General features: G+C 45.1%; 1 protein-coding gene across 6 annotated transcripts in view; it reads left to right on the forward strand.

The window, feature by feature from the left end:
• Positions 1–23,421, forward strand: part of STK11IP (serine/threonine kinase 11 interacting protein) — an 84,471-nt gene that overhangs the window by 46,839 nt on the left and 14,211 nt on the right. For all 6 annotated transcript variants that reach the window (XM_077447783.1, XM_077447785.1, XM_077447786.1 and 3 more), the window contains exons 18-24: positions 99–431; positions 4,023–4,138; positions 8,226–8,323; positions 8,412–8,590; positions 12,537–12,621; positions 14,627–14,706; positions 17,942–18,255. In XM_077447783.1, coding sequence (XP_077303909.1) covers positions 99–431; positions 4,023–4,138; positions 8,226–8,323; positions 8,412–8,590; positions 12,537–12,621; positions 14,627–14,706; positions 17,942–18,255 — 1,205 coding nt within the window. The remainder of the gene's footprint in view (positions 1–98; positions 432–4,022; positions 4,139–8,225; positions 8,324–8,411; positions 8,591–12,536; positions 12,622–14,626; positions 14,707–17,941; positions 18,256–23,421) is intronic.

The raw sequence follows: 23,421 nt of genomic DNA on the forward strand, positions 1-23,421 counted from the left end.
TCCACCTTTTGTGAAAAGCAACATAATCTATTTATCTACAGGCTTGGAAATTACAGGTTTGTATGAGACTGGCTGCATTGTTCTCTCTGTCTCTACAGATCATACAGGCTGCCCGTCATGCGGGAGTTTCCACGTCATCCTGGCACCGGTAGACCACACCAGCTACTCCAGCACGCCAACACAATCCTCTCCCAGTGACCTACCACCAGAGGGTGCTGAGAACAGGGGGCAAAAGTTCTATCTGGCTGGGGATGAAAGAGACGGCTCAGAAATCAGCAGCTGTCTGGGTGGCAGCGACAGCATACTGAACGGCACAACCACCTCGGATGCCAACGTTACCGGCCTGAATGAAAGTTTTAGATCTTCCACTGCAACCCCTCCGGTTAGACACAATAGCATGGTGCTCCAGGACAACTGGCAAGTTAGTCCAAGTAAGTTAAAAAAAAAAAAAAAAAAAAAAAACACTTTATAGGGGTTTGTATATTATTGTGGGCTTGTAAAGCAATGCTGGGGCAGGATGGATGTGGATAGTGTAGTATGCCATCGCACACACAAAGTAATTGTAATAAGTCGTACTCCTGTCTCTGATCCGGCACAACTATCTTTTACATATTTGGTGCTCGCAGGATCTACTAGAGCAGGCGTGGGAAGCATAGGCACCTAAGCTCGTAAAACGCCCAACAAGAGAAATCCTATTCGTTTCAATGGCACCTGTTCACATCTGAGCGTTTTGTCACCTATAGCAATACGCCTGAAACCCCCCAAAAAAAGTACATGAGCTTCTTTTTGGGCAGATTGCAGGCGTTTTTCTGCTTTTTACATTGGTGACCTTTTAACCTGTACAAAAACGCTGCAAAATCGCGGTTAGAAACGCTCGTCTTTCTGCCTGAAAACAAAACACTCAGGTGTGAATGCAGCCTAAGCGATTACTAAAAAAGAAGACAGCAGTTTGTGAGCTGAACCCAGTCAATATAACCTTTAAAGGGGTTGTAAAGGTCTTCTTTTTTTTCTTTTTTTTTTTTAAAATAACAAACAGAGCAGCCCCCATCCTCCTCTTCTGAGGTTCCCCCATGGTGCTCCTGGCTCCTCCTCTTCTTGAGTGCCCCCAGAGTGATGCTTTCCGTGGGGCTACCCGTGCGGCAGTGCCGGGACAATGTCATCCAGCGCCCAGGGCAAAGATGCCAAACTGCGCCCCCCTTTCCCTTAGGGTCAGGGTGCCCCTACCCCTGCAATAGACCATTGCGCCAGAGGCAGCCTCCCCTCCTGCCCACCCCTTGTCCCGGCCCTGCCGTGCAGGCGCGCTTCCAAGTCCTGCTGCTGTGTCTTCTATTAACAGACGACAGAACTCGGCCCCGCCCCCCATCCCCCCCATGTCCATGTCCCTGGATTTGATTGACCTCAGCGGGAGACACTGGCTCCTGCTGATATCAGTCTATCCAATGAGGACCCGAGACAGTGGCTGGAGCTGCTGTGCTCGTCCCCATCGCTGGAACGATCAAGTTCAGGTAAGTAAAAGGAGGGCTGTGGGGTGCTGCTGCATTACAGAAGGTTTTTCACCTTAATGCATAGAAATAAGTGTTGGTGAACCTCGGCACCCCAGATGTTTTTGGAACTAAGTTTTCCATGATGCTCATGCACTCTGCAGTGTAGGTGAGTGTCATGGGAAATGTCGTTTCAAAACATCTGGGGTGCCAAGGTTCACCATCACTGGTCTATACTGTTTAAAAGCCACTAATGCACTGTCACACCCTGCTCTGCACACTGTGCTGAAAATGTAGAGGCTGATCTGCTGGCAGCCTAAAGATTTACTGCTGCTCAGGGGCTCTAGGCTGCAGAAAAATGGCAGCCTCCAGCAAGAAGCAACAAGAAGAATGCAGTTTTACAGCACACACTATTTTTAGTAGCATAATTCTTAATGGGAAATTGATGTTTCTTGCTAAATCAAGTTTCATCACATTACCACTTTAAGTTTTAAATCCAGGACAGACTGAGGACTCTGCAGCTAATCATACATTTATTTTAGTGGCTGCTGAAACTGGAACAGTTCATGTATACCAGTCTAGTGTGTTTGGGTTTCTGCCAGGTAATATCTCTTGTCCAAACATATTTCAGCGTATTATAGTTAACTAGGCAAGAAGAGCTTTTTAATTGGTTGTGGTGGTTTTATGTATTTTGTATTATATATATATATATATATATGTGTGTGTATATGTATGTATATGTATGTGTATATATATATATATATATATATATATATATGTGTATGTATGTGTGTATATATATATATAATATAATATAATATATTATGTATATATATTTTATTATTATTGGCCTTGACACTGCTCCTGTAGGATAAAGAAAAGGCAGTAACCCACCCAGAGTTTGGAAAAAAATAATATATATATATATATATATATATATATATATATACACAGTGTATATTAATAGTCTACACTACACACCCCTGTTAAAATGGTCAGGTTTCTGCAATGTTGCAATCTAAAAAAAATTTGACAAAGATAAATCATTTCAAAACTTTTTCCACCTTTTAATGTGACCTATAAACTGTACAATCCGTTTGAACAACAAACTGAAATCTTTTAGGTGGAGGGAAGTAAAAATAAAATATGGTTGCATAAGTGTGCGTACCTTTTGATTTCATTACAGCACTCAGTCTTTTTGGGTACGAGTCTCTCAGCATGGCACATCTTGACTTGGCAATATTTGCCCGCTCTTCTTTTCAAAAACACTCCAAATCCTTTGTTGATTTGGATGAATGCTTTGGGTCGTTGTCATGCTGAAAGATGAAGTTCCTCTTCATGTTCAGCTTTCTAGCAGAAGCCTGAAGGTTTTGTGCCAATATTGACTGGTATTTTTGAACTGTTCATATTTCCTTCTACCTTGACTAAGACCCCTGATTCAGCTGAAAAAAACAATCCACAAAAAGCATGATGCTGCCACCACCATGCTTCACAGTCGGTATGGTGTTCTTTTGGTGATGTGCAGTGTTGTTTTTGTGCCAAACATATCTTTTGGAATTTATGGCCAAAATATTCAACCTTTTGGGTTCATCAGACTAGAACACATTTTCCCACATGCATTTTGGGTGACTTCAGATGTGTTTTTACAAAATTTGGATAGGCTTGGATGTTTTTCTTGGCAAGTTCCATCTTGCCACTCTACCCCAATCTACCCCTAATCACCAAGACATATGAAGAATACGGGAGATTGTCACGTGTACCACACAGCCAGTACTTGCCAGATATTCTTGCAGCTCCTTTATTTTAGGCCTCTTTGCAGCCTCCCTGACCAGTTTTCTTCTCGTCTTTTCATCAATTTTGGAGGTACATCCAGTTCTTGGTAATGTCACTATTGTGCCATATTTTCTCCACTTGGAGATGACTGTCTTCACTGTGTTCCATGGTATATCTAATGCTTTGGAAATTCTTTTGTACCCTTCTCCTGAAACCTTTTAACAAGCTTTGGAAGCTCTCTGCGGACCTTGGCTTTTGCTTTAGGATGGGACTAAGAAAATGTCAGGAAAGACCTACAAGAACAGCTGAACTTTATTTGGGGTTAATCAGAGGCACTTTAAATGATGGGTGTGAACTGACTCCTATTTAACATCAGTTTGAATGTGATTGCTTAATTCTGAACACGGCTACATCCCCAGTTATAGTTCACACTTATGCAACCACAATTATTTTAGTTTTTATTTTAACTCCCCCTAAAAGATTTCAGTTTGTTTTTCAATCGAGTTGTACAGTTTATAAATCACATTAAAGATGGAAAAAGTTCTGAAATGATTGTCTCGTTATTTTTTTTTTTTTTTTTTTACATCACAGAAACCTGACATTTTTACAGGGGTCTGTATACTTTTTAGATCCACTGTGAGTGTATATTTTTGTTTCTGTTTTAATGTCATTATTGCTAATCTGGTGTGTCTTGCTTGCTTGGGAAGATGGTGATATTGTATTTATTGCTGTGCCCGATACTTTCTCACTTCCCTATGTACTCTGCAGCCTCTGTCAGCCCACATCAGATTCTGGATTTCCGGCTAGTGGATCACCGTCTAAAGTTGTATCTTGATATGGAGATCTTAGGTGGGGATATGGAGGAATTCCAATGTTATATGAAGGTGAGACCTTGTTTTGGGGCGGTAAGGTCGGGTTCTGCACAGCTTTAGGCTGGCCATACAGTATGCAATTTTTCTTTTGTTTAACCACTTAAAGTGGAGGGCCACCCTGAAAAAAAAAAAATACATTAAAAATGAGAAAAAAATCTGAAAAAAAAAATGAAAATAGTTTTTATTTTTTTTTTAACTTACCAGAAATGCCTGTTGCTAGGCACATCATCCTAATCTGCCTCTTCCTCCTCCGCGGAGATCTTCTGTCTTCTCCTTGCGACGTCTTCTGGGTAATGGGTCGCGCTGTGTTCTGGGAACTGTGTGTCCCAGAACACAGCACGCCCCATTCACAAAACGCTGCATGACTCGCGCATGCGCAGTAGGAAACGGGCAGTGAAGCCGCAAGGCTCCGGCACCCGAGACCAAGGGACGGGTCAGCCTCGGGCGCCCTGGACAGGTAAGTGTGCTTATTAAAAGTCAGCAGCTACAGTGTTTGCAGCTGCTGACTTTTAATGTAAATTTTTTTTAAACCGGCCCTCCTCTTTAAGGACCGGGCCTATTTTTCAGACACTGTTTACAAGTTAAAATCTTTTTATTTTTTTATTTTTTATTTTTTTTTGCTAGAAAGTTACTTCAAACCCCCTAACATTATATAATTTTTTTTTCTAACACCCTAAAGCAGTGATATTGAACCTTGGCACCCCAGATGTTTTGGAACTACATTTCCCATGATGCTCAACTACACTGCAGAGTGCATGAGCATCATGGGAAATGTACTTCCAAAACATCTGGGGTGCCAAAGTTCACCATCACTGCCCTAGAGAGTAAAATGGCAGTTGTTTGCAATACTTTCCGTCACACCTCATTTGCGCAGCGGTCTTACAAACACACTTTTTTGGGGGGAAAAAAGACACTTTTTTGACTTAAAAAATAAGACGACGGTAAAGTTAGTCCAATTTTTAATTTTTCTTTTTTTTTTTTTATATAATGTGAAAGATGATGATACGCTGAGTAAATTGATACCTAACATGTTCAAAATTGCACCCGCTCGTGGAATGGCGACAAACTTTTACATTATTGCTCTCGCTCCAACGATAACAGTGATACCTCACACGTGTGGTTTGAACACCGTTCACATATGCCGGCACTACTCGTGTAAGCGTTCGCTTCTGCACGCGAGCTCGGTGCGGCACGTTAAAAAAAAATTATTTTGTTCTTATTTATTAAAATTTTTATTTTTACACTGTTCTTGAAAAAAATAAAAATTGTGTCACTTTTATTCCCATTACAAGGTATATAAACATCCCTTGTAATAGAAAAAAAGCATGATAGGACCTCTTCAATATGAGACCTGGGGTCAAAAAGTCCTCAGATCTCACATTTACACTAAAATGCAATAAAAAATAAATTGTCATTTGAAAAAAAAAAAAGAGCTTTGGGCGGAAGTGATGGTATGGAGCTAGGTGGGGGCCATCTTCCCCTCATTCAGCTTCATGCCAAGCAGGGGACAGGATCTGATCGCCTCCACCGCATCGGAGTGTGCGGGAGGGGGGCCCCCCACTCCCACCATCCATGAAAGTGATCTGGCTACGATTCCGCCGCAGAGACCACTTTTATCTTAAAGCGGACCACACACTGAAGAAGAGGATAGATACCGGGGTTATGGTAGCCAGCTGCTGCCTAACAACGATATTCCTTTTCAAAGTGCCGCCATATACTGACGATCAGGGCCGTCTTTAATACAGAGCAAAATGGGTGCAGCTGCCCCGGGCCCAGTTATTGTTTTGGGGCCCGAAGCAGCTGCCCTTTGAGCCTGTACTGCCTACAAGTAGTAAAAGTGGCTGTTAAGCCACTATCTGATCTTTATATCATCCTGTCAGATAAAAAGCTGCATCCTAGCGCCTGTGCTTTATTAAAAAAAAAAAAAAAAAAAAAATATTCTACCTCCTTTTAACAGCATCTCCCAACGATGAGATGAATCCAGGCTCTCCCCGTGTGATATCTTCAGTGGGCGGGGCTGAGATTCCCCTGCTGATGTCAGCTAGAGAGGAGAGGAGAAGAGAAGAGAGCCTGGAGTCATGTGAGGATATAATGATCAGTTAGTTTTGAAGCAGTGGAGAGAGGATCAGATCTGCCATAGTGAGAGATGATGATAGGCAAGAAGGGGGGGTAGGAGGAGGAGGACAGAGGGAGATTGGAGAGCTGCAGATATCGGTGTATGACAGAGGCGGGTACGCTGACAACAATGTCGGGGCTCAGCAGCCCTAATATATCAGAGTCAGTGTACCCAGGGGAGGGTAGAAACTGGCAGGATCACCCAGGTATTTCAGGCAATACTTATTGGAGGGGGCCAAAATGCACAGCACAAGCACTGTGCTGTATAGCATGCTTTAAAGGAACAGGATCTTTATTTAAATTTTTTGTGGTTAACAAATGCTTTAAGAGGATTCGGGAGGGCCTAAAAGAATGACTGCCCAGGGTCCAATCAATATTAAAGATGGCCCTGGTTGAAGGAAAGATAATCGATTGATTCCCCATCAAACACATTCATTGTTGATGGGGGAATCTTTCCTGCAGTGCTGTTGTTTTCTGACAGCGGAAGGTTCCCAAGCATCTGAATACAATGAACACTGCTGGCAGGTAAATCCACCAGCAGTGATCGAATGGGAAACGGACTATTTAGATCAACTTCAGGACAACCAGCCTGCCCATAGATGGATCAAAATTTGTCCGGTTCCTGCTGAATTTCAATCTGTCTATGGCCAGCTTTACAACCAACTGTGCTAAATAAGTTGTCGACTGCTTATGGGCCTCCAGGAACTAACCGCAAAAATGCCTATCCAGCAGCCTTAAGAACTCCGGGTATGATCCTTATTGCATACTTGCATTCATCTAGCTTGGCGCATTGTATGCTTCATACCCGACGGGCCGATGAAGAAGCTGACAATAACTGTACTCTATGCTACTACAGTGATCGCAGCAATTGTCTGGGTCCTGTTCTGAGCAGTTGCCCCACTGACCACAAAGGGTTGATCTCTTGACACCATCACCATTTATAAAACGCCTTACATTTAAAAAAAAAATGAATACAGGCATTCTCTGATTGGATGTGGTGGAGAGGAGGGGCACATTGTGTTACATCTTTGGAACAGGACTTGGAAGATTGCAGCTATCGCTGTAGTAGTGCTGACTGCAGTTATTGTCCGCTTCCCCCAGCGGACCCTCAGGTGTGCGATTGCCACGCTGGACCAATGTAAGTATTCAATAAAGAGTTCAACTGGTCAGATTAATATTACAGGTTTGAAAACCTTTCCCATCTTTCTACTCTTAAAATGTTACTAAACCCAGGACCCTGCATTCACTATATCTGGTCTCCACAGTACACAACATGGAAATGCAATAATTTTAGTAAATATAAACTGCTAAATACCTTTTCTCATCAGCAGTATATAGCGGTCTTGTGACTTCTATGAGTGTCTGGTTAATGCTTGTAGGAGTTTTCATTCTCCTGACTGTCCTATGAGGCTGCATGACCCCTGACCCCTTGTCTGGACAGTGCTGATTTGGCCCTCTGTTGATCACATGCACCCTCCCAAGAAAAAAAAAAAACTCTAGCAATACACACCAAACTGAGAATGTGCAGAGTGCCTCCTAGGACTCTGTAATATCAGGAGATGGATTGGGGACAGTGGAATAAGGGGAGGATCAGAGAAGACAGGATCAAACAGCCTTTTAATAAACAATGCAGAGGATTAACCCCTTCCTTCTTAGCCATAACCCATTCATACTGAGTATAACAAGCACGCTTTACTGCATATACAGACTAGTTTTACAGTTGTGGGTTTAGTAACACTTTAAGTTGGCATTTGGAGTTGTCTGACTGCACTTCTCTTCAATTTCTCTTCACTATCTCTTTGCTTGAACATGTACGCTGGGAATAAGCTAGGTGTACATGTTTTATGTATAATCTGGCCAATCGACATTCTTCTGATCATACCCGTTTTAATCAAATTTTCTCTTTATACTACTGGGTGATCAGTTGTGGTTTTTCTCTTTTTTTCATTTAACCCATCATCATTAATCTTCCTGTCTGGCTTAGGTACCTGTTGTTCGTTTTGGGAAAGAGGGGGCGTTTTGGGCTCTTGTAGTGGTTTCCAACCGAAAAATATACTTTCTGGAGATAACTGGAGAAACCAGGTACCTTACCGAGTCGTCATGGTGGGATATTGCCCCTATTTATGGTGCCGATCATCTAATGGGTTGACATTTCTGTGTATTGCAACAGCGGCCCTCCCTGTGATTGGCTGCGTCCCGCAGAGGAACAGAGCCTGACTTCTTTCACCCACCTGCACATCGGACTGCAGAAACAGACCTTACATCTAGGATTTGGCACCCCGGAGGCAGCTTACACCCTGCTGACCAGGAACTGCCATTTCAGCACAGCATTCGCACAGAACATTCTAGGTAAGAATAGCCAGGAAATCATTTTTGTTTTTATGTATTTAGCTTAAATCCTTTAAAAAAAGTGATGATAATGGAGGCCGAGACGCACAGAGCAAATTTAGCGGCACCCTTATTAAAACAGACCTTGCACTGGCCAGAAAGGATCCCCAGTTCACACTGATGCAATGCAGGAAAGACATTGATGGGTTGCCCACATCGCACCACATAGCAATCTAACTGTGTTCATGGAATCTGCTGCGGTTAAGCCCCTATTCACACTGTCGCACCGAATGCAATTGTGTGGTGCAATCTGAGAGCAGCATTTTCTGTGGCTCGAGTCGCATCGAATCTGCACAAAAAAGTTGCAGGCGCCTTTTTTCTCTTTTTTTTTGCCGCACTGGAATCAGGTCGCATGGGCCTTCATACCCAATGCAATCCAATTCAGGCAAACGCAATACGTTCTGCGATCTGTTTTTGGAATGCCAGTAACTGTTCACACTGATGCGATGCAGGAAATGCACAGGAATCACTGTGCTTCCCGCATCACACTGCATAACTGAAGTAATTGGTACAATAATATTTATTGATTAATTCATTTGTCTATTCCCCTAGTTGGCTAGTCAATTAAAACTCTGAAAGCATGTTATTATAGATATCGCAATAATACAAAGTTAGCTATGAAACTAAGCACACGGCTTAATAACAAAGCCTTATTAATTTCCCAAGAAAATAGGACTACGCTAACACAAAATACTAAATGGATATTACAAACATATACCAACAAAATACATCACATCAGAATACAAGATACTTATCACAAGGCTCTCCGTGAGACTTGTTTCTTTCAGCTGGGCTCAGATGACCAATAGAGGGCCATAGCCATGAGACTTAGGCCCAAGTGAGGATCCAAAGGAGAAAAGGAACTATTTCTCTTTGTGTGCCCAACAATAACCATCACACTTGCGATCCGCTGCAGGTTTCAGTTCACACCCCAAAAGTAGGTTGCAGAACTCAGTGTGTTGGTCTGAATCGGATCGCATGGGTATGAACACCCATGCGATCCGTCTCCAGTGCAGCAAAAAAAAATAAGATGCTGGCGGCTTGGTTCACACTGATTCGATGTGGGAAACGTACAGAAATCGATGCGTTCTCCGCATAGCAATCGCACTGTGTTCATGCAATCCACTGCAGGTGTCCATTAAAAGTTAGCAACAGCCCAAAAATAGGTGGCAGAATGCAGTGCGTTTTGAGTCGGGTTGCATGGGTATGAACACCCATGTGATCCGATTCCCGTGCCTGCACTTTTTTTGTGTTGATACGGTGCAATTGGAGCCATACAAAATGAGCCGCACAGAATCGCATGTGATTTGCACAGGAATGCAGCGCAATTCCTGTGCGGATCACATACGATGTGACAGTGTGAACTGGTATTAAAGCGAAACTGAAGTTTACAAATACTACTTCTGCTTTAACCACTAGAGATCCGCGCTATAGCCGAATGACGGCTACAGCGCGGACCTGCATTGCCGGGACTATGTCTATTGACGTTGCCGCGTACACGAGTGGCCTGCGCGCCCCCGCGTTCTGTTATCAGCGAGTCTGAGACTCGCTGGATCACAGATTGGAGTAAGAGGTCAATCCCGACCCCTTACCATGTGATCAGCTGTCAGCCAATGACAGCTGATCATGTGATGTGAACACAGCCGGTAATCGGCTATTTTTTCTCCTCGCGCTGACAGCGCGAGTGTAGGATGACATCCCTTCCATGCATGCGCAGAAGTTCATCCATCCCTGCACCAAGCTGCACATGCGTAGCTCAGTGTACATTCTTGTGGGAGGATTTTTAGTTGCAAATAATCTTCTGACAACAGAGTCCCTATTAAAAGAGAAGTGCAGGATTCCAAAAAAAAGACATTCATACTTAGTGGATGCCGAATCTGTCCCCCAGAGACTTTACACCAAGAACTGAGCGATCAAAGATTGCTCAGTTCTTGGTCTTCAGTGTGCAGTGACCCAGTGACTGTTGGTCACCTGCTCTCTGCTGTTCCCCTCCAGTGCTCACTGGAGTGCTGGGCTGTGGATGGGGGGGGGAGGGCAGGAGCAACTGACCTCACAGATACGGTCCAGGTTCTGCACATATTCCAATAATGTTGGGATCCGCCCAGATGCCCGACCAGCAGCTGGTTCAGTCTCTCAGGTTGCTGCTAGGAGCCTAAACCAACTGCCAGTTAGACCCCTTTCACACTGGAGGCGTTTTTCAGGCGCTTTTGGGCTAAAAATAGCGCCTGTAAAGCACTTGAAAAACGATTCCCCTGCAGCCCCAGTGTGAGAGCCCGAGTGCCTTCACTGGGGTGGTGCACTTGCAGGACGTTAGAAAAGGTCCTGCAAGCAGCATCTTTTGGGCAGTGTGGGAGCTCTGTATACGCTGCTCCTCCACCACCCCTGCCATTGGAATCAATGGGCACCGCTGCCTTGGCAGTGGCTCTTTGCGAGTGCTTTTAACCCTTTATTGGGCCGCTAGCGGGACACTTTTAACCGCAATTACAGCAGTACAGCGCTGCTAAAATTTGCGGTGCTTTACCACTGATGCCCAACCGCCCCCCCCAGTGTGAAAGTAGCCTTAATGCCCCGTACACACGAGCGGACTTTTCAACATCCAAAGTCCGAAGGACCGAGTCCGTCAGACTATCCGATCGTGTGTGGGCTGCAACGGCCTTTTGATTCGCCAAAGTCTGACGGACTTTAGAAATGAAGCATGCTTCAAATTTTCCCGAAGGAACTCCGCCGGACCCGGTCCCCTTCGAAAACTCCGCTCGTGTGTATGCTACTCCGACGGACTAAAACCGACGCTAGGGCAGCTATTGGCTACTGGCTATGAACTTCCTTATTCGAGTCAGGTCGTACGTCATCACGTTCGAATCCGTCGGAGTTTAGTGTGATCGTGTGTGGCCAAGTCCGTTCGGCCGAAAAGTCTGTCAGAACTCCGTCGGAACTCCGGCGGAACTCCTTTGGAAGTCTGTCGGACATAAGTCCTCTCGTGTGTACGGGGCATTAGTCATCTGGGTGGATGTGACGTCAGCTGACAGCGGGCTTTAGCTCGCTGTTTGCTGAATTTATTTCAAATGAGTGCAAATCTAAGTGCACTTCTGTCATCCATAGAAGTATGGTCAAAAGAGCTTTGGCCATACTTCTTCTTATTAAAGGTAAAAATATTTCATGTATTTTATCCATGTTATTTACTTGTAAAAGCCTCACATGTGTAGACATTCAAAAGTCTGGGACTGCTTTTGGGTGCCATCATCTTTGATGTGATGCCAGCAAACTCAGACTTGTCACTCAAGTGACACTCTAGTATTCCTTTTTTCTCCTGCACCCCCACGCAACATAAAGGGTTACCTATAGAGGTGGAGGAGCTGGGCCAGCACAGACATTAATTGGAATTAATTGGAGACTCCCAGAGGAGGAAGGGGGCTATAAAATGCAAGTGGGGGGGGCTGTGCTGGGAATTGACTCTTTCTGGACTAGTTAAATTCTCTAGTAACCTCAGAGATACGTAAGTGCATAAAAATAATTTATGGAGAGGAAAAACGCTGAGAGTAAGCATGTAAAATACTTGATTTTTATGTGCTTTTATCTGCAATGTTTTAAGTTGGTGACAGGGTCTCTCTAATACCCACGGTTGATGTACTAAAACTTGAGAGTGCAAAATCTGGTGCAGCTGTGCATGGTAGCCAATCAGCTTCTAACTTCAGCTTGTTCAGTTAAGCTTTGACAATAAAAGCTGGAAGCTGATTGGTTTCTATGCAGAGCTGCACCAGATTTTGCACTCTCCAGTTTTCAGTAAATACTACCACATTGACAAGGTTATCAACTAGATCTCTTTTTATATGCATGTCTAAAATACACACACAAATGACTAAACATTCCTTCTAAACACCAGAAATATGAATTGGTTTCTGAATTGCAGATTCTATGTGTGAGCTTCCCCCACGTTATCGCAACGCTCTGGACTACAGCGTCGAGGAGGAAGTCACACCGGGTCATCATCTTTGGTAAGTAAACTTTTTATATTTTCTAAACTTCTATTGTCTATAGACAACCACACGTATTTTTTGAAGGATATCCTAGCCCAAAAAACAAAAAAAAAATGCTATATTGCGCCTCACCAGTAGGGATGGGCTGGAACATCAGCTGTTTGTTCGTAGAACAAATGAACATATGTGGGGGGGCTCACAGCAAGCTCACCCACCACGGAGCGCCCCATAATGCACTGTGAGATTGCAATGCATTGACGGTTGCTGATTGGCTGAAGCATGCATATGACCTGTGCTGCGAGAGCCATGATTGGCCAAAGGCAGGGTGCCTTTGGCCAATCAGGGCTCAGGGGCTTAAGTCCACGCCCACACTATATAAGGCTGCTGCTTACAAGGGCGGCCATATATAGTGAATGAAAAGAGATTAGGCAGATAGTGTACAGTGCAGTCAGTATAGTATATATAATACATTTCAGAGTATATAGTTCAGTCATTGTACTATATATAATACAGTGGAGAATATATAGTGCAGTCATTGTACTATATATAATACAGTGGAGAATATATTGAGGCCGAATGCAGGGCTCGGCACCCGCCGCTTGCATCATTGGATTTGATTGACAGCAGCAGGAGCCAATGGCTGCACTGCTATCAGTCCATCCAATCAACAGCCGAGAACCCCGAGCAGAAAGGCAGCGCGTCCCCATGAGTCAAGTTCGATAGGTCAGGTAAGTAAAACGGGGGTGCTGGGTGGGCCGGTCAATGCCAGGTGCTTTTTCACCTTAATGCATAGGATAAGGTGAAAAAACACGAATCTTTACAACCCCTTTTAACCACTTCGGTACCGCGCTATTGCCAAATGACGGCATTAGCGCGGACCTACATTTCCGGGACTACGTCTATTGACGTCGTCCCGTGTACGAGCGGCCTGCGCGCCCCCTGAGGGGCGCGCGCGGCGCGCTCTGTGATCGGCGAGTCCATGAGACTCGCCTGATCACCGATCCGTGCAAGGGGTCAATCCCGACCCCTTATCACCTGATCAGCTGTCAGCCAATGACAGCTGATCATGTGATAGAACGGAGCCGGTAATCGGCTATTATTCCTCCTCGCGCTGACAGCGGGAGGAGAAAAAAAAAAGCTGATCACCGGCGGCCGTGATCGGGACATCAGTCCCGATCACGGCCAGTAATGTAAGCGCTCACCTGCCCCCTGCCAGTGCCCACCTGCCCCTGCAGTGCCAATTTAATAAAAGTTGGTGCCCCCCGTCAGTGCCACCCAGCAGTGCCCACAGTGCCACCCAGCAGTGCCACCCACAGTGCCCACAATCTGCCTCAAAGGTGCTGCACCCCAGTGCCGCCCATCAGTGCCCAGCAGTGCCACCCATCCGTGCCACCCATCCGTGGCCATCTTATCTGTGCCGCCTTATCTGTGCCCATCGGTGCCGCCTTATCTGTGCCTATTAGTGCCGCCTTAACTATGCCTATCAGTGCCCACCAGTGCAGCCCATCAGTGCCCACCAATGCAGCCCATCAGTGCCCACCAATGCAGCCCATCAGTGCCCACCAATGCAGCCCATCAGTGCCGCCTAATCAGCGCACTTCAATGAAGGAGAAAAATGACCCGTTTGCAAAATTTTAGAACAAACTATTAAAACATGATTTTTTTTTTTTTTGCATCTTTTTTTGTTTGTTTAGCAAAAAATAAACTCCAAGCTGTAACTAAATACCACCAAAAGAAAGCTCTATTTGTGGGAAAAAAATTATAAAAATTTAATTTGGGTACAGTGTTGTATGCCCGCGCAATTGTCATTCAAAGTGCATCAGCGCTGAAAGCTGAAAATTGGTCTGGGACTGAGGGGGGTTTAAGTGCCCAGTAAGCAAGTGGTTAATGAATAGGACTATAGTTGGCCTTTAACTGTGGATTGGTGTGATAGCGGAGTTGGCTCCTTGTATTGTCCCCTCTATTTGTTATCTGAATTGCACCTGCCTTACAGCCCTTTCCTCGTATCTTGTCTCTGCTGCAGGCATCTCCTACATGATAACCTTGAAGAAGGCGACCACAGCCCGGGTGAATATCGCTATGTTCTGGCGTATTTTATGCAAGGTAAGAATTTTATCATTCAAGGTCTCTACACCTGTGAGGTTCCATCCATAACATCTTCATGGTCACTTCTACAAATAAAGCTTTCTGTTTTGTAATAATAAGCTTTGGCTGTTAAAACTCGTTTCCCTCTTTAAAACAATTTTTAGTTTAAAGCCGAGTGTAAAGTGTAAAATTAACCCCTTAACGCCAACTGCACACATATATGCGGCTTCACAGAAGTGGGATTTTTTTCCTGCGGGGGCGCAGATATGCATACCTCCCTTTGTGTTGGGGGCGTGCCATCCAGCGCAGAAACCAGGTATACGGGACTGTCGGTTTCTGGGTCAACTGATCGCTGTGATGGCCTCTGATTGGCTATCACAATGATCAGGTGATCAGTCGCTGTGAGCCCCGCCCCTGGGTTTGCTTCCTCTTCTGAATGAAGAGAATGATGCATTGTATCTTCCTCTTGCAGGAGAGGAATTCTAAACGATCCAAGAAGATGGGATATATGCAGAGATAAAGTAAAAGGGAAGAGGAAAAAAAAAATCTAGGGTTGAGTGGGGGGATGGGTAGCACTAAGGAGGAGGGTGGGGAGAAGGGTCATGGAGCACCATGGTTCCTAGATTTGGCATGAACACGTGATCCTAGCAACCGATTCAAGTGTCGGCTGCCAACATAGCTTGATAATCGGCCAAAAAGGTACTGTGAGTTTGAGTTTCAATCCTTGTCAGTACACGCTTCCACGTCCACAGTTCTCGCCTAGGTGAGGATGGTATTCCTTGCCCCCTCTTCCATCTCAAAGTCTCCAGGGATGCATCACATATCCCAGGAGGTTGCAGGACCATTCTTAAAGAGCTACGCAAGCTCGTGCATGTGCAATAGCCGACTGTGGTTCTTTAGGAAGCCACAGCTGACTCTCGTATCCAAAATTGCGGTACTAGGAACCCACAGCAGTAAGCAGAACTGTCAAACAATAATTAATACAGCGCTTACAGTTGTGATATTATAGTGATAAATAACAACAAAAAAGTATTCATTTGTAACAGTCCTTGCAACTTTCTAAGGTGCTCCAAATAAGTAGAAAGTGCTTTGTGTGAAATTGTTGTGCCATGTACCACCCTCCCATCTTGTGTCCCCACTCACCAGAAACAATGGACCCTCAGCTTTGCAGTCTGGGGGGTCAAACACGCTGTGATCTTCTGTTGGTAGGGTGGAACTCTAGGACTACTCAGCCATATCATCAAACAGAGGGTCTTAAGGGTTACCAAAAAGTCCACCAGGCTAAATAGAAATCAGATTTATTGCGCAATCATAAGTATTACTCATGAGATTGCTGGTAATAACAGGCAGAGGACAGAGAATGAGCTCATCTGGGTTTGCTGCGCATTTCATGGAGGGCGGATGTGGTGTCAGTGATTACAAAACTGTAAATGCATCAACGTGTTTTGCCCCTCTTTCAGGGCATCATCCTTGATGACGCCCTGGAGGAGGGGCGAAACATGTTGACACATTTCCGGTTTTCTAACCACTGGCACCACTTCTGCCCTCCACGGAACGCACAGTGATCCATGGCGAACCTGGATGAGCTTGTTCTGTCCTACGCCTGTTATTGCCATCAATCTCATGAATAATACTTATGATTGTGCAATAAATCCTGATTTTTAACAGTACTTCACTATCAGTCTCTATTTCTTATTGAGCCCGGTGGGCTTTTTGGTCACCCCTAAGACCCTCTGTTTGGAGATCCTGCTGAGGAGTCCTAGAGTTCCACTGTACCAACACCAGGTCACAGCGTGTTTGACCCCCCAGACTGCAAAGCTGAGGGTCCATTGTTTCTGGTTGAGTGGGGACACAAGATGGGAGGGTGGTACATGGCACAACAATTTCACATGAAGCACTTTCTACTTATTTGGAGCACATTGGCTCATTGCAAGTGACTGTTGGGGCTATTTACGTAAGGCAAATCCACTTTGCACTACAAGTAAAAGTGCACTTGAAATTGCACTGGAAGTGCAGTCGCTGTAAATCTGAGGGGTAGATCTCAAATGAGGGGAAGCTCTGTTGATTTTATTATCCAATCATGTGCAAGCTAAAATGCTGTTTTTTATTTTCCTTGCATGTCCCCCTTGGATCTACAGCGACTTTACTTCCAAGTGCACTTTCAGTGCAATTTCAAGTGCACTTTGCACTAGTAGTGCAAAGTGGATTTGCCTTTAGTAAATAACCCCCTGTGTTACATATTGATATTATTTTTTTATTGCTGTTTATCACTAATATATCACAACTGTAAGCACTGTATTGATTTGTTTTTGGGGTTTTAGCACCTTGTGGACAGCAGCTGTAGGTCCTTTATCACACGTTTTTCACATTCACAACATAGCGTGAGTATTTATAGTAAGAAGAACCAGTTGAGGGACGACAGCGCTGGACCCCAGGCACTGGTTTTTAAAAGTCAGCAGCTACAGTAAAAAAAAACAAAAAAACAGAAATTCTTCTTTAAGCAAGAATATGGCGTCCCACATATCTGGGGATAGTGGCATCAGGAAGATGCACTGCAACCAGGGGTGGACTGACAACTCATGGGGCCCCCAGGCAATCCGATATTATGGGGCCCCCAGGCAATCCGAGATTATGGGGCCACACAGTATACAATCACACAGTATACACATACAGGTACACGCAGTATAAACAGACATATTTATATTGACTGAGAAGGTACTGGAGAGGTGGGGCAGCTATAATCTCAGGATTTTTAGACCAAAAGGATGTCGGTAAGGGACAGTTCTGAGACAGATGTAAAAAAAAAAACCCACAGATTTTTACATACTGTCCCTGGTTTTATTGAGGCTGGCAACCCTGATGGTGCCCCCTAGTGGCTCAGGGCCCTCGGGCAGTGCCCGAGTGGCCCAATGGTCAGTCTGCCCCTGACTGCAACACAGATAAAGCGCACCTGGAGTTCACACCACAGAGACGTAGCTTTTAGATGCTAAATTTAACATAATTTTAAAAAATTGGTCATTTTTGTAATAGATCCTATTCATGGTAGCTTATTTTGTTTTCCTTATTTTGTGCTGATGCACAAGACACAATGGTGATATGCATACTGCACTGCCCAGTTTGAACCAATCAGATTTCCCTGTTCATTAGTTAGGAACATAACAGTAAAAAATATTGCATTGTTAACACTTTGCACATTGCTTTTCGCACTATGAAATCATCTTTTATATCTAACCAGCTGCGCTCTCTCTTTCAGATGTTTCAGCTGATAAACCAGAAAATTTGTGTGCGAATGACACCGTAGTTCCGCAGAACACGGCATCCCCTGCAGCACTGGCCCAAGGCGCTGCTAATGCCACAGCAGTCACTTTGCTGCTCACCCATACTCATATGTACATCCTGGAGGAGACCCATCAATGGCTTCACAGTCCTTCGCCTGCTGGAGAAGACAGCGGTCAGGAGCCTGCGGACAAAGTGCAGGTTAAGGAGAAGCAGCCTATTAGCAGCATCAGCTCTGTGCACCTGTACAGCTCCGCAACACTGCATCTACGGATCAAGCTTTATAATGAGGTATGGGGCCTACAGACACTAATTGAGATCTGGAGAGCTCAGCATTTGCTCCTGAAAACAAAAAAAACATTCGTATGTCCTCATTCTATCACATAGTTCTAAAGGAAACCTGTGCTGAAATTATGGTAGGTGTTGCTGCTGACCTTGTGAGGAGCTCCGAGTAAAGCCCCATACACACGGGCCAAATGCCATGCTATGTTTGGCTTTTGTGTATGGCAGTCTGTCCGACAGAAGCCAGCCGAGCATGCTGGGAAACCAGCAGCCAACCGGCTCCCGATCAACGCTTTCAGCCAATGGCTAAGAGTGCTGATTGCAGTGTTCTGTCGGGGAGGCCGCCCCCCTGTCAGAACACAATAGCTCAGCAGGGGAAATCGCTGTACTAACATCGGATTGTTAGTACAGTGGCTCTGACCGGAGCCAACTGTTTTGTTTTTTGTTTTTTCTCGTTCAGCTTGCTAGGTTGCACAGAAAAAGACTCCTAGTGTGTACCAGGCTTAAAGCAGAGTTCCACCCAAAAGTGGAACCTCTGCTCATTTTTCTCATCTCTCCCTCCGGTGCCACAATTGACACCTTTCGGGGGGAGGAGGGACAGGCGGGTATCCTGTTCCCAGTTCTGGGAGTCCGGGCTGCGGCTTGTGATTCCACCGTGGGGCTCCCTCCTCCTCTCCCTGTCGACGGGCGAATAGGAGAAAGTAGTGGGGCCTCGAGCATGTGCAATAGGGTTCCCGGCGTGAAGCCGTCGGGGGCTACACTGCTGGGTACCCTTACCCGCAATGGCGGCAGCAGCAGCACCCGACAGCTGGTGGAAACATCAGCTGCGGTGCTGACATCGCGGGACTCCAGGACAGGTATGTGTCCTATTGTTAAAAGCCAGCAGCTGCAGTATGTGTAGCTGCTGGCTTTTAATTTTTTAATTTTTTTTTGGCGGACCTCCACTTTAAGGAATTTCAGTTCAGGAGAGGAACCTCTACAAGAGAGCAAGAGTGATAGGAAGGCCAGAGTCCAGATTTAAAGGACTTTTAGCACTCCAGACTCTTGTATGCACTCCTGCTCTCCTTTTCTATGTTCTCTGTCACTTTCCCTCCCTCTCTGCTTTCTGTCCTCCTTCTGATCCTCAGCTCCTCTCTGAATAACATAAGAGTCTTTATCTAGTCGATTATATATATTTTATCTTCACAGCTGGACCTCCAGTTATAGGTTAGTGGAGAGGGTCACCTCCCTACTGATAAGTGCAGCTCACAGCTCAGCTCCTCATTAAGGGGAGATAAGGGCAGCACAACAGAGCGGAGGAGAACTGTGCTTGATTACAAGTGCTGTTATAAGGTGGAGGAGGAGTGAAGAATTCCCAATTATTTTGAGCCATGAGGAGCTTCTGTAGCCATTAAACTTAATAAGCGGAACATCTCTGTTAAAAAAAAAAATATCATCAGTATGCACAAAGATCCTTTATCAGTAATGCACAAAGGTACGATTACCTTAGCACTGGCATCTGTCTTTGTTATGGTATAAAAATATAGACAGTTGTGTGTGTGTGTGTGTGTGTGTGTACGTACGTACGTACACACGCACACACACACATACATGTAATGTCTAAAGTAGTCCATCTGACGTTCCCTAAACATTCAGTGCAAGCAAATCTTCCAGGTGCATGTGTTTTTAAATGAGAATGAGTAAGGGCTCTTTCACACATGTGGACCATTGAGGTCCGCCTGTCATTTTTTCAGGTGGACCTGAACAAACGCTCCTCCATGTACCTCTATGGAGAGACAGATGTCAGTGGTGACATATCCACTGACATCCGATTTTCTCTGCTAAATCCAGATGGCTGGAAACCCCATTTTTCCATCCGTCAATAGAATGGATGAAAATGGATCTACCCATCCGTTTTCAATCTCCCCGTAGAGGAGAGTGGGGCTCTGATAGGTCTCGTCTCTGCACAGTGAGCAGAGACGGACCTGTCACCCGCCTGCTCAGCGAGGATGAGTGGATCAATCCCTGCTGAGCAAGCGGAGTCTGTGAAAACGGACAGCCCCGTGTGAAAGGACCATAATTCACCAGCAGTGAAAGTTACGTTTGCTTTATTAATATGCCTTTTAGATGACCAAAAGTCCAGTTCAATTGTTTTCAAGCGAACGGTACTGTTAAAGTAGTACTAAATGCTGAATGTTTTTTTTTTTTGGTCCATTAAAGAGGAAGTAAACCCTGATGGGTTTACTTCCTCTTTCATTCCCTGCAAAGGTAACGCATAATGGACTACTATGTCACCGCTGTCCCTTGTAGTCCGGCGCATCCATCTTCTTGGTGGGCCTCGCTGCTCCGCCGCTGTCATACGGCGAAGCCGTGATGATGTAATTCCCGCGCATGCGCACGGGAGCCGCCACGCGCGGCATATCACCGTTGACGGGTGCCGTTCTCAGTGCGCCTGCGCGCCGCTCTCTACGGTGCATGCGCCGTAGACAGCGGTGCTTGTCTTTCGGCAAATATCTCCTAAACCGTGTAGGTTTAGGAGATATTTCTTGGACCTACAGGTAAGCCTTAATCTAGGCTTACCTGTAGGTCAAAGTGTGTTGTAAGGGTTTACAACCACTTTAAATAGAAGATGTTATACTTACCTGGTCTGTACAATATTGTACAGAAAGGTCCCTTACCTTTTCTTCTGGAGCTCCCCACGAGGGCTCTCAGCTTCTGCCTCCTCTGGGCACCTCTTTAGCAAGCAAAGGGCTCAAGAGGTATCCATGCACATGTGCTCCCATGTCGGGCTTTGTGCGTCCATAGACACGCAAGGCACCAGTAAAACATGCCCCCACTCCATCCTAGCAGGAGTTTGGCTGACAGCAGCAGGAGCATCTGGCTTTGCTGCCCTGAGTTTCTCCTAAGAAGGCAGAATGTGAGAGGAGTGGTGCTGCAGCGGTGACAGGTGTCAGGTAAGTGATTAGGGAGGGGGATGGGTAGGACCAGTAGTGAGGCTTTATTTTTTTTATTTTTTTTACAGAGAATGCATAAGGGTAAAAAAACTTTTGGCTTTAGAGCCACTTTTGTTACAAAACTATCTTTTCTCTTCAAGCCTTATGGTAGCAGTTGTGGAGAAGGTCCTTTCAGTTCTTAAAGCAGACCTTCATCTTCTCATCCCTTCCCTGCATTCCACTCTTAATCCCCCCCGCCCCCTTCTCTTACCATTTTTCATTTAATTATGTTTTTTTGGGGAACCCTCCTTGTACTTCTGGGGTTTTCACCTAGGCAAGGATGATGTACCTGCCGCTCCTGGGACACTTGTGGCATGTATCCTTGGAAGATTTGGGGTACTCCATTGTGCATCATCAGTGGGAAGGCTGTCTCTTCCTGAACAAACTTTCATCTATGAAGGGTAAGGCAGGAGGGGACATGTCCCCTGAGACAATTGTTTAATTCCATCCTTGTATATGGCCTTACACATTACAAGAGATTTGACGAACAGGTTGTAGATAATGGCCAAAAACTTTAGTTGGCAACCATTTCCATCTTGACAATGTTACAATGGAACATCAGAGACACTTATTTTAAAGACTGCATCTACAGAAACCCTTTCATTGTGAATGATCATTAAAGGAGAAGTTCAGCCTGACCTCGTTAGTCTGGGCTTCTCCTAAGGGTCACAGGCGTGCAATTCGTTTTGCACTCCTGTGACCTGTTTGTTGAAGTCCGCTCTCTGCTGACGTCACTGAATTCAGTCCAGACACCGCCTCATCCCGACAATGGGAGTCTGGATCCGCCAGGTGCCTGGTCTGATACCTATCTCAGGCTCTCAGCAAGCCACCGAGAGGCTGAGATGGCAGCTCCCCGCCCCTCCACAGCTCAGCGCCCCAGTGAGCGAGGAGAGAGCAGAGAACTGCTGATTGACAGTCAGCAGCTCTCTGTTCGGGGAGCTGTGAGAATCGAGCCATTGGCGGTGTTTGATCGATCGGTTCTCAGTGTTAGAGGCGCCGGGGGACAGATGCAGCATCAGACCCATGCTGCATCCACCTAGGCAAGTATGATGAAGGAAAAAAACCCAAACCCATACTTCTCTCTTAAACAAGCATTCAGATTTAGGGAACAGGGCCAGGCTGAGGGGTAGGCAGAAAAGGCAACTGCCTTGGGTCCTTAACACTTCCTGCCTGGCCTATAGCAGAATGACGGCCGGCGGTGGTTCAGTTATCATATGACGTCTTTCAGGATAAAAACTGGCGCGTAGCTGTGGGGAAATGCAGTGATCGGTGGTGCGGCATGCCAGTCTGAATGATAATTGTTTGATTCCACACAGTGGAAGATTTATTAAGTACCTGCAAAAAAAAAAAAAATTTAAATAAATGTGTGAAATCAAATACATATATATAAAGAACTGCTGCCCCTACTGATTACTCCCACCTAAGTGGGATAGAAAGATGAGAAAAAAATAGAGGTAGGTGTGCTTATTTAAATAGATTAAATAGTGATATAGAGATATAGCTTGTGAAAAATAAAAATAAAATCTCTTGTATGTAATAATATAGATGTAGAAAATGCAGAAAAGATGCATAAGATTATAGTATAAGATGTGATACTGCAAACAAAATGCACAAAATTAATCCACAGAAAATGGTGAATAAATATTAAAAAAAAGTCCATGAATTCGTGAAAAAATGCAAAATTTATTATATATCTCCAATGTGATCAGTCTGACACACTGCAACACCGATATCTGATGGAGGCTCTTTATCACACGATCAGCTGGGTCCAATCACCGTTTATCTGCTTTTCCTCACTCGCGTCTGACATACGCGAATAGAGGAGAGCTGATCGGGAGCTCTCCTGATCGGGGATCACCCCACCCCCTGAGGATGCCCACATGGGACCACCAGGGATGGCCACCAGATATGCCACCCTGGACCACCAGTCAGTGCCCAGACAGATGCCAATCAGTGATGCATATGAGTGCCACCCATCAGTGTTCATTGGTGCCACCCATATGTGCCCATCAGTGGCGCCTATCAATGCCCATCAGTGCAGCCTTATCAGCGCCCATCAGTGAAGGAGAAAACTCACTTGTTTAAATGTTATAATGGAAACAGGTGATCAAATACCACAAAAAGGAAATTTTGTTTGGGTACAGTGTAGCATGACCACGCAATTGTCATTTAAAAAGTGACAGCACTGAAGGCTGAAAATTGG

This window comes from Lithobates pipiens, unplaced genomic scaffold (assembly GCF_037356315.1).
Source record: "Lithobates pipiens isolate NorthernLeopardFrog02 unplaced genomic scaffold, aLitPip1_a1.2 Scaffold_22, whole genome shotgun sequence".
In the NCBI taxonomy this organism is placed as follows: Eukaryota; Metazoa; Chordata; class Amphibia; order Anura; family Ranidae; genus Lithobates; species Lithobates pipiens.